Source organism: Muntiacus reevesi, chromosome 8 (genome assembly GCF_963930625.1).
Source record: "Muntiacus reevesi chromosome 8, mMunRee1.1, whole genome shotgun sequence".
Lineage (NCBI taxonomy): Eukaryota > Metazoa > Chordata > Mammalia > Artiodactyla > Cervidae > Muntiacus > Muntiacus reevesi.
Window position 1 is genome coordinate 76,533,888 of NC_089256.1, and position 12,377 is coordinate 76,546,264.

The following is a 12,377-nucleotide window of genomic DNA, read 5'->3' on the forward strand; positions in this document are numbered from 1 at the left end:
TGTCTTTTAATTTCATGGTTGCAGTCACCATCTGCATTGATTTTGGAGCCCCCCAAAATAAAGTCTGCCACTGTTTCCACAGTTTCCCCATCTATTTGCCGTGAAGTAATGGGACCGGATGCCATGATCTTAGTTTACATCAAACATACTCATCTCTGCAAGGTTTTTGAAAAATCCTTGTAACATTTTATTGTGATTTAGATGAGATCTGCAATTGGGTAAATAACCATGTAGAAGTTGAGGCAAGCTTTGTTTATGCAAGTGTTATATTTTTGGACTTATCCTAGCTAATATTTTTCATCAATGAGCTGGATAAAAACAGTTATTAGATGAACCACAGATTTCAACAAATTAAGAAAATATCTATTTACCATCTACTGTATTCCATGGGATGTATGGACAAGTCAGGGAGGAGTTATCAATATAATGTAATTAGGATTCAAAATTGTATTCTTATACTTTGAAATTAGAAAAATCCTAATTTTAGCTTACAACATCAGATTTTTAAAGATAGAATGGTAGATGTCTGCCTTGATTGTTTATTCAAGGGAATAACACTTAAAGTTTTACTCAGTCCGGACCTCAAGGTAAGGGCAATGCATGTTGGAATGGCTTATTCAGCTAATGTAAAAATAGGGTGTTTAAAGAAGTCATAGTGTCTGTAACAGTAGTTAGGACACACCTGAAATATTGGCTCAATTCTGAGCCCTTTGCTTAAATAAACCCTTGGGGACCCTAAGGTGTTCATGTTATATATTGGTGAGTAGAGACATACTGTCTTCTATTGATGGCACACTAATTAATGTGTAAGTATATTATTTTAAAGTGTAACAACACTAGGACTTCCCTGGTGACTCAGTGGCAAAGAATCCAGCTGCAATGCAGGAGCCACAGGAGACATAGGTTCGATCCCTGGGTGGGGAAGATCCCCTGGAAGAGGGAATGGCAACCCACTCCAGTAGTCTTGCCTGGAGAATACCCAGGTACAGAGGAGCCTGGCAGGCTACAGTCCACAGTGTCACAAAGAATCAGACACAGCTGAAGCAATTTAACACACACACACAACTGTTTTTTAGTTTAGGACTAAAAAATACAATGCTTAGATTGGGGCAACGGAATAATAAAGGGAGAATAGGAGTGTAAACAAGTACCTCTTTCAGAAGAGAGTGTCATTCAATGTTTAGACTAAGCGTCGGACTAAAAATTACGATGTTTAGACTGGGGCAATGGGATGAGAAAGGGAGACTAGGAGTGTAAGTAAGTACTTCTTTCAGAAGAGAGTATCATTTGATGTACAATTAATATATGGTATACTCACACAGGCACACATGCTTGCACACACACACAGCAAACAGCTATTATTTGGTGTTATGGAGAAAACCATAACTCAGAAAGAGTCAAAGAAGGCTGTCTCTGAGATGGAGGGGGAGACGGGGACTTGGGATTGAGAGGGATGAATTGATAAAAAGCCTTTTGATGCCATTGGATTTTACACCATGGACATATCTTATTACATTTTTTAAAAAAGTGATCAAAGCCTGGATGACCAACCTCCCTGGAGAGAAAGTGAAAAAAAAAAAAAAAAAGACAAAGGGAGAGAATCAAGGGACTGTCATGATGGAGTGGGATCTACAAATGATGCTATGCTTTAGAAGGAACTGGGGTCATCTACCCTGGACAAGAGGTGTATGAAGAGGCTGATGTAGATGTAGGGAAAGAGAGTAGGATAGAATCAAAAGGTAGAGGAAGTCTTTGGCTTATCATAATGCTATAGGAATTCCGATCCCATGGGATCCCAGGATCTGCATGGGAGATTCGTGTGTCTATGTATCCAAAGAAATTCTATGGAATATTGTGCTCATATATGAATATGTGTATTTAAGAGGAGGGGATGGGCCATCATTTTCAACTGATTTTTTTCCCCAAAAGAGTATAAGATTTAAAATAGGTTAAAACTGCAGGGTCGCTTACCTTATGGAGTAATAAACACTTGTGTAAAGAGGCCATCTTTCATAGATAATTTAGAAATAATTCTCACATTGGATAAAGCACACCAGTTTATTTGAAAAAAACTTTTTCTTCTCTAAGGTTCTAATATTTATATAATAGAAGGAATAAAATACATTTAATAATAAAACATTTATTGGGCACTTACTACATACAGGTCATGGGCTCTAATTCAGTCTTTATAGGGTCAGATTACATAGTACAAGGCTTCCATGATAGCACAGTTGGTAAAGAATTGCCTGCATTGCAGGAGACCCCAGTTCGATTCCTGGGTCAGGAAGATCCACTGGAGAAGGGATAGGCTACCTACTCCAGTATTCTTGGGCTTCCCTCAACTGGCTAGGGGGTGACTCAGCTGGTAAAGAATCTGCCTGCAATGTGGGAGACCTGGATTTGACCCCTGGATTGGGAAGATCCCCTGGAGAAGGAAATGGCTACTCACTCCAGTATTCTGGCCTGGAGAAATCCATAGTCCATGGGGTCGCAAAGAATCGGACATGACTGAGTGACTTCCCTTTCACTTTTCAGGTAGGTACCACATCAAAATTTCAGAGAGACAAAGAAACATACTAGAGTTCGCTCTGCAGTAAGGGACAGAGCCAAGATGACGACCAAAGAAGTCTGACCCTAGAACTGCCCTGCAGCCCCTTTTGGAGGGGTTTTTCCCTCTCATTCGGATTCTCCCTCACTGAAAGTGTTAGTCACTCAGTCATATCCGACCCTTTCCAACCATATGGACTGTGGGTCGACAGGCTCCTCTGTCCATGGAATTCTCCAGGCAAGGATACTGGAGTAGGTAGCCATTCCTTTCTCCAGGGGATCTTCCCTACCCAGGTATTGAACCTGGGTCTCCTGCATTGCAGCCAAATTCTTTACCCTCTGAGCAACCAGGAAAGCCTGATTCTCCCTCACTGCACTGGGTTAATTCTGCTCCATGGCTGACAGGGGCAACACTGGCATCTGCAGAGCTCCTTTTCCCATTTCCTTCAGTGCTTGTCCACTTGTGTGGCATTTTTTTGCCTTAATTGTCTGTATTATCTGAACTCGATTTCCTTTAATGGGTTTCCCTGGTGACTCAGACAGTAAAGAACTTTGTTTCACAAAAAATACATATATTATTTATCTATCTACCTATTGTCTATTTAAATATCTATATAGAGAAAGAGATCGTATTCATTTTCTTTCGCTACTGTGACAGATAACCACAAACTCAGTTGTTTGCAACAGCACACCTTTTATGTTTTGTAGGTTAGAATTGTAGCCTGGGTCTCACCAGGCTAAAATCAAGGTACTCACAAGGCTGTCTTCTTTTCTGGAGGCACTGGAGGAGAATTTGTTTCCTTGCCTTTTCCAGCTCCCTTGGTTTATAGCCCCTTTTCTCCATCCTCCAAGCCAGGAACACTGGTGATAGTTTTATTTGCTGAGTCATGCCCGACTCTTGCGACCCCATGGACTGTAGCCTGCCAAGGCTCTTCTATCCATGGGATTCTCCAGGCAAGAATACTGGAGTGACTTGCCACTTCCTTCTCCAGGGGATCTTCCCAACCCAGGAACTGAAACCCAGTCTTCTGCATTGCAGGTGGGTTCTTTACTGACTGAGCTACCAGGGAAGCCCTAGGCAGAGTTTATCTTACATTCTGTAACTTTGATCTCCCTGTGGTTATATTGTTGTTTAGTCACTTCAGTTCAGTTCACTTCAGTTGCTCGGTCATGTCTGACTCTTGGTGATCCCATGGGCTGCAGCACGCCAGGCCTCCCTGTCCATCACCAACTCCCGGAGTTGACTCAAACTCATGTCCATTGAGTTGGTAATGCCATCAACCATCTCACCCTCTGTCTTCCCCTTCTCCTCCTGCCCTCAATCTTTCCCAGCATCAGGGTCTTTTCAGATGAGTCAGTTCTTTGCATCAGGTGGCCAAAGTATTGGAGCTTTAGCTTCAACATCAGTCCTTCTAATGAAAATTCAGGACTGATTTCCTTTAGGATGAACTGGCTGGATCTCCTTGCAGTCCAAAGGACTCTCAAGAGTCTTCTCCAACACCACAGTTCAAAAGCATCAATTTTTCAGCACTCAGTTTTCTTTATAGTCCAACTCTCACATCCATACATGACTACTGGAAAAACCGTAGCCTTGACTAGATGGACCTTTGTTGACAAAGTAATGTCTCTGCTTTTTAATATGCTGTCTAGGTTGGTCATAACTTTCCTTCCAAGGAGTAAGCATCTTTTTATTTCATGGTTTCAGTCACCATCTGCAGTGACTTTGGAGCCCCCCAAAATTAAATCTGTCACTATTTCCACTGTTTCTCCATCTTTTTGCCATGAAGTGATGGGATCCTATGCTATGATCTTAGTTTCCGAATGTTGAGCTTTAAGCCAACTTTTTCACTCTCCTCTTTCACTTTTATCAAGAGGCTGTTTAGTTCTTCACTTTCTGCCATAAAGGCAGTCTGTCTGCCCTTCTCCATCAGAGGGCAGACTAAAAACCACAAGAAAGCTAACCAATCTAATCACAAGGACCACAGCCTTGCTTAACTCAATGAAACTATGAGCCATGCCGTGTAGGGCCACCCACGATGGACTGGTCATGGTAGAGAGTTCTGAAAAATGTGGTGCACTGGAGAAGGGAATGGCAAACTACTTCAGTATTCCTGCCTTGAGAACCCCATGAACAGTATGAAAAGGCAAAAAGATAGGACACTTAAAAATGAACTCCCCAGGTTGGTAGGTGCCCAATATGCTATTGGAGATCAGTGGAGAAATAACTCCAGAAAGAATGAAGAGACAGAGCCAAAGCAAAAACAACACCCAGTTGTGGATGTGACTGGTGATAGAAGCAAAGTCCGATGCTGTAAAGAGCAATATTGCATAGGAGCCTGGAATGTTAGGTCCATGAATCAAGGCAAATTGAAGTGGTCAAACAGGAGATGGGAAGAGTGAACATCGAGATTTTAGGTATCAGAGAACTAAAATGGACTGGAAAGGGTGAATTTAACTCAGATGACCATTATCTCTACTACTGTGGGCAGGAATCCCTTAGAAGAAATAGAGTAGCCATCATGGTCAACAAAAGAGTCTGAAATGCAGTACTTGGATGCAGTCTCAAAAACAACAGAGTGATCTCTGTTCATTTCCAAGGTAAACCATTCAATATCATGGTAATCCAAGTCTGTGCCCCGACCAGAAATGTTGAAGAAGCCAAAGTTGAACAGTTCTGTGAAGATCTACAAGACCTTCTAGAATTAACAACAAAAAAAGATGTCTTTTTCATTATAGGGAACTGGAATGCAGAAGTAAGAAGTCAAGAAACACCTGGAGTAACAGGAAAATTTGGCCTTGGAGTACAGAATGAAGCAGGGCAAAGGCTAATAGAGTTCTCCCAAGAGAATGCATTGGTCATGGCAAGCACCCTCTTCCAAAAACACAAGAGAAGATTCTATACATGGACATCACCAGATGGTCAACATCGAAATCAGGTTGATTATATTCTTCATGGCCTAAGATGAAGAAACTCTATACAGTCAGCATAAACAAGACCAGGAACTGACTGTGATTCAGATCACAAACTCCTTATTGCCAAATCCAGACTTAAATTGAAGAAAGTAGGGAAAACCACTAGACTATTCTGGTATAATCCATAACAATTATACAGTGGAAGTGGGAAATAGATTTAAGGGACTAGATCTGATAGAGTGCCTGATGAACTATGGATGGAGGTTTATGACATTGTACAGGAGACAGGGAGCAAGACCATTCCCAAGAAAAAGAAATGCAAAAAAGCAAAATGGCTGTCTGAGGAGGTCTTACAAATAGCTGTGAAAAGAAGAGAAGTGAAAAGCAAAGGAGAAAAGGAAAGATATACCCATTTGAATGCAGAGTTCCAAAGAATAGCCAGGAGAGATGGGAAAGCCTTCCTCAGTGATCAATGCAAAGAAATAGAGGAAAACGATAGAATGGGAAAGGCTAGAGATCTCTTCAAAAAAATTAGAGATACCAAGGGAACATTTCATGCCAAGACGGGCTCAATAAAGGACAGAAATGGTATGGACCTAAGAGAAGCAGCAGATATTAAGAGGTGGCAAGAATACACAGAAGAACTGTACAAAAAAGATCTTCATGACCCAGGTAATCACGATGGTGTCATCACTCACCTAGAGTCAGACATCCTGGAATGTGAACTGAAGTGGGCCTTAGGAAGCATCACTGTGAACAAAGCTAGTGGAGGTGATGGAATTCCAGGTGAGCAATTTCAAATCCTAAAAGATGATACCGTGAAAGTGCTGCACTCAATATGCCAGCAAATTTGGAAAACTCAGCAGTGGCCACAGGACTGGAAAAGGTCAGTTTTCATTCTAATCCCAAAGAAAGGCAATGCCAAAGAATGCTCAAACTACTGCACAATTATACCATCTCACACACTAGTAAAGTAATGCTCAAAATTCTCCAAGCCAGGCTTCAGCAATATATGAACCATGAACTTCCAGATGTTCAAGCTGGTTTTCAAAAAGCAGAGGAACCAGAGATTAATTTGCCAACATTCGCTAGATCATCGAAAAAGCAAGAGAGTTCCAGAAAAACATCGACTTCTGCTTTATTGCCAATGCAAAGCTTTTGACTGTGTGGATCACAATAAACTATTGAAAATTCTGAAAGAGATGAGAATACCAGACCACCTGACCTGCCTCTTGAGAAATCTGTTTGAAGGTCAGGAAGCAACAGTTAGAACTGGACATGGAACAACAGACTGGTTCCAAATAGGAAAAGGAGTATGTCAAGGCTGTATATTGTCACTGTGCTTATTTAACTTATATGTAGAATACATCATGAGAAACGCTGGGCTGGATGAAGCACAAGCTGGAATCAAGATTGCTGGGAGAAATATCAATAACCTCAGATATGCAGATGACACCACCCTTATGGAAGAAAGTGAAGAAGAACTAAAGAGCCTCTTGATGAAAGTAAAAGAGGAGAGTGAAAAAGTTTAGTCACTAAGTCAAGTCTATTGTTTTGTGACCCCATGGACTATAGCCTGCCAGTCTCTTCTGTCCATGGGATTTCCCAGGCTAGAATACTAGAGTGGATTGCTATTTCCATCTCCAGGGGATCCTCCTGACCCAGGGATAGAACCCACATCTCCTTCATTGGCAGATGGATTCTCTACCACTGAGCCATCTGGGAAGCCCTGTGATTATACTGGACCTGTCCAAATCAACCAGGATTTTCTCTCCATCTCAAAGACCTTAATTTATGACATCTCTTTTGCCATATAAGATAGCATTTTCACATTTTCCAAGAATTAGCACATGGATATCTTTGAAGACAATTATTCTTCCTAGCACAAGCACCTGCTGAATGCAGGCATTTTTTCTGAGGTTTGAGACAAAACAAAATCCCTTTCCTGGAAGAGATTACAGTTGAGGAAATACTCAAACAGAGAGGGGAAATACAAAAAATGTGTTCTATGAGATAAGGACGAACAGTTAACTGTGCTATGGGGAGCCTGCCTGAGGTTCAGGGTGAGCTAGAGGGAATTTGGTTAGAAAATTAGAATGATTCTTGACATAGTCATATGACTCTGTTACTTTTCCTGCAGGTTTTGAGACTCTGGGATATTCAGCATCAACTATCCATCCAGAGGATCTCTTGCTCTTTCCCCAAGAGTCAGGACTTCAGGTGTCTCTTCCACTTTGATGAAGCCCACGGCCGACTCTTCATCTCGTTCAATAACCAGCTAGCTCTGCTGGCAATGAAAAGTGAAGCTGGCAAGAGGGTGACAAGCCACAAGAAAGCAGTCACCTGTGTCCTTTACAATTCAGTCTTGAAGCAGGTAACGATGCTTTTCTGTCACTCTCCTAACGTGTGCCCACATCCATTTCCTTAATTCAATCTGGGGACAAATATAGAAAAGGAAAGGTCGGAAAGAAATGATTTAAGCTCTGTGCTTTTCTGCACTAATGTGTATTCAGCTGGATTTGGAGAGTAATTTCATTTTCAACCAGCAACCACAGCAGCACTGATAGCAAGTTTCTCGGAGGAAGTATTCCAGCTAAAGCAAACACAACGTGGAATGTAATTGAACTTATCTTTGTTACCAGCTAGTTTGGCTCTTGATGCCAAATGCAAGTGAACCTGGCTGTAAAATTCCCTTTTTTAACGCACACCATCCCCATCCCCCTGCATCCCTGTGGAAAGATCTGAAATATGCATGAAATGTAATTAACAAAGATCCATTTTGCCGTCACAGTTTCGGCGAGTGGCTCGCTGTGGCGGCCCGGAATGTATTCATAATAAAATGATTCTGTTAAATGTGCCGCCGCTTGGTATGCAGCTCAAGTGCTGTTTGTCTCCGCACCACGTTAATGACGCTTTGCAGCCTTTGCTTATGGGAGCGCTCCCTGCATATCAATGAGAAAACTGGAGTGGAGATGCCACAGGGACCATAGCCCTTCTTAGAGGACAGGGAGGGCCAGCCTGTGGGTATCGTGGAGGGAGCGGGTGCCCATGGAGCTTAGTCTGTGGCCATAATCACCCCAGGCCTGACAGTCACAGCACAGCAGGAGCCAAGCCTCCAGCCAGTATCCAGCTTGTGGCCGATTAAACAATAACTCCAGCCCATCCTTCTTTGCTTTCTGCAGAAGCTTCTGCATCCACGCAGAAATGAGTAGATCAGATGGTGTGCAACGGGAGGAAAGGCCTTTGTTAGTAATGAGTAGTGCGTCATGTCACCACTTCAAGTACTCTGCTGGTTATTCTAGGAGATAAAAGTCCCTTACAAAACAATCCATTTTGAATTCCATCTGTGGGGGAAACATTCCCTAGTAAATGTTTTACTGAACTTTATGAAGGCAGCCAGTTAATTCGGCTCCCTGGTGGCCACTGAGAGATATATTTGTTTCAGAGGAATGTTCTGCTAATTGAGAGTTGCAGAGTTAAAGTGCTAAGTTTATGTGTAGATGTTATGATGCTATATTGTCTGACCATAAGATGAGCAATTTTCCATGAGAAATTCAGGAAATAGGACACAAAGAAGGTCTGTACTCTTCCATTTGTAACATGAAGATAAAGCCAAAATAACACAAAGATGTGCAAGTTATAGGCAACAATAGAATATGCACATGTGGAATATTACATGCAAAGAATCTCTGTACAAATGAGTTGGATATTAATGCCTCTTTTATTTCTGAGATCAAAATTATAAATAATTAAATGCAATGCTAAAGTATATATAAAGGACATAAAGCTGTGTATCATACAGAAATGTTTCCTATTATCAGCTAAACTATAGAGAAACACTTTAACATTGTGTAACATTTATAATTGCAAAAAATATATGTTGCAGTCAAATACAAAGGAAACAATGTTACCCACAGACCCATCAGCCAGTGATAACTGATCATTTCAAAGTAGTTAGATAAAACAAATAAAGCTGTTTTGAACAAGTGTCAGGTGCCAGGAATGAGGGATCAAAGATTCACATACCACAAAGTTTCTTTGCTCCCTTAGTTCAAGGACATTCAGAGATACAGAGAATCTTCCCAGAGCTCACTGCTGGGCAGGTGCTCATTACCCAATTGTGGGGTGATATCAGGGGACCAGGCACATGACTCACTCACAAAGAAATGATGGAGTCGAGTAAAATGAAGAGAGGGAAAAACAAAGTGCTATCCTTGGAAAGAGTACCATTCTGCCTGGGGCTGGGTGGGTGACAGTTTAGCAGAGCGCTGAAATCTCCAGTGGGAGCCTCTGAAAGGAGAGAATGAATTAGCTCCAGACAGACGGTACAACATGGCCACCTGTTTAAGCAAAAACAATGCATTTTTTTTCAGGGAGAGGGTTTATTCTGGTGTGACTAGTTTGTGGGTACTTAGCAAATATTGGGAGACTTGAGACAGTGGAGGGAGCTTAGAGTCAGATCGTGAATGCCATTCACTCAATGAACCAAGGTCTAGTCTTGGAAAAATACAGACTTGAGGTTAGAACAGCAATTCTCACAGTGCGATCTCAGATCTCTGGGGAAGTCAGTTCAGTTCAGTTCAGTTGCTCAGTCGTGTCTGACTCTTTGCGACCCACAGACCCTTTCAAAAGGCCAAAACTATTTTCATCATAATATTAATCTGTTGTCCACTTTTTCCACTCTCATTGTTTCATGAGTGTACAGTGGTGTTTCCTAGAGGCTATGTGATGATTGATGGCACAATGTGCTCTTTTATTTTTGTGTTTTAACAATTTCTCAGTTTAAATTTCTAATATGGTAAATATATGTGTTTACCTGTCTTTGTCTTTGTGTCTGTCTCTGTCTCCCACATAAACTGAAGCTATTTGGATTCTTCAATACTTTTTTTTTAAATTTTTTTTTTTTTTTCAGTGGGTTTTGTCATACATTGATATGAATCAGTCATAGAGTTACACGTATTCCCCATTCCGATTCCCCCTCCCACCTCCCTCTCTACCCGATTCCTCTGGGTCCTCCCAGTGCACCAGGCCCGAGCACTTGACTCATGCATCCCACCTGGGCTGGTGGTTTGTTTCACCAAAATAATATACATGCAGTTCTTTCGAAACATCCCACCCTCACCTTCTCCCACAGAGTTCAAAAGTCTGTTCTGTACTTCTGTGTCTCTTTTTCTGTTTTACATATAGGGTTATCGTTACCATCTTTCTAAATTCCATATATATGTGTTAGTATACTGTAATGTTCTTTATCTTTCTGGATTACTTCACTCTGTATAATGGGCTCCAGTTTCATCCATCTCATTAGAACTGATTCAAATGAATTCTTTTTAATGGCTGAGTAATATTCCATGGTGTATATGTACCACAGCTTCCTTATCCATTCGTCTGCTGATGGGCATCTAGGTCGCTTCCATGTCCTGGCTATTATAAACAGTGCTGCGATGAACATTGGGGTGCACGTGTCTCTTTCAGATCTGGTTTCCTCAGTGTGTATGCCCAGAAGTGGTATTGCTGGGTCGTATGGCAGTTCTATTTCCAGTTTTTTAAGAAATCTCCACACTGTTTTCCATAGTGGCTGTACTAATTTGCATTCCCACCAACAGTGTAAGAGGGTTCCCTTTTCTCCACACCCTCTCCAGCATTTATTCCTTGTAGACTTTTGGATAGCAGCCATCCTGACTGGCATGTAATGGTACCTCATTGTGGTTTTGATTTGCATTTCTCTGATAATGAGTGATGTGGAGCATCTTTTCATGTGTGTGTTAGCCATCTGTATGTCTTCTTTGGAGAAATGTCTGTTTAGTTCTTTGGCCCATTTTTTGATTGGGTCATTTATTTTTCTGGAATTGAGCTTCAGGAGTTGCTTGTATATTTTTGAGATTAATCCTTTGTCTGTTTCCTCATTTGCTATTATTTTCTCCCAATCTGAGGGCTGTCTTTTCACCTTACTTATAGTTTCCTTTGTTGTGCAAAAGCTTTTAGTTTTCATTAGGTCCCATTTGTTTATTTTTGCTTTTATTTCCAATATTCTGGGAGGTGAGTCATAGAAGATCTTGCTGTGATTCATGTCGGAGAGTGTTTTGCCTATGTTCTCCTCTAGGAGTTTTATAGTTTCTGGTCTTACATTGAGATCTTTAATCCATTTTGAGTTTATTTTTGTGTATGGTGTTAGAAAGTGTTCTAGTTTCATTCTTTTACAAGTGGTTGACCAGTTTTCCCAGCACCACTTGTTAAAGAGATTGTCTTTTTTCCATTGTATATCCTTGCCTCCTTTGTCAAAGATAAGGTGTCCATAGGTTCGTGGATTTCTCTCTGGGCTTTCTATTCTGTTCCATTGATCTATATTTCTGTCTTTGTGCCAGTACCATACTGTCTTGATGACTGTGGCTTTGTAGTAGAGTCTGAAGTCAGGCAGGTTGATTCCTCCAGTTCCGTTCTTCTTTCTCAAGATTACTTTGGCTATTTGAGGTTTTTTGTATTTCCATACAAATTGTGAAATTATTTGTTCTAGTTCTTTGAAAAATACCGTTGGTAGCTTGATAGGGATTGCATTGAATCTATAGATTGCTTTGGGTAGAATAGCCATTTTGACAATATTGATTCTTCCAATCCATGAACACGGTATGTTTCTCCATCTGTTTGTGTCCTCTTTGATTTCTTTCATCAGTGTTTTATAGTTTTCTATGTATAGGTCTTTTGTTTCTTTAGGTAGATATACTCCTAAGTATTTTATTCTTTTTGTTGCAATGGTGAATGGTATTGTTTCCTTAATTTCTCTTTCTGTTTTTTCATTGTTAGTATATAGGAATGCAAGGGATTTCTGTGTGTTAATTTTATATCCTGCAACTTTACTATATTCATTGATTAGCTCTAGTAATTTTCTGGAAGAGTCTTTAGGGTTTTCTATGTAGAGGATC

General features: G+C 40.9%; 1 protein-coding gene across 1 annotated transcript in view; it reads left to right on the top strand.

Annotated features, from left to right (window-relative positions):
* The window catches only part of WDR49 (WD repeat domain 49), a 169,992-nt gene that overhangs the window by 64,388 nt on the left and 93,227 nt on the right, over window positions 1-12,377 (top strand). The window contains exon 8 of the mRNA XM_065942875.1: window positions 7,601-7,834. Within this exon, the coding sequence (XP_065798947.1) occupies window positions 7,601-7,834 (234 nt within the window). The remainder of the gene's footprint in view (window positions 1-7,600; window positions 7,835-12,377) is intronic.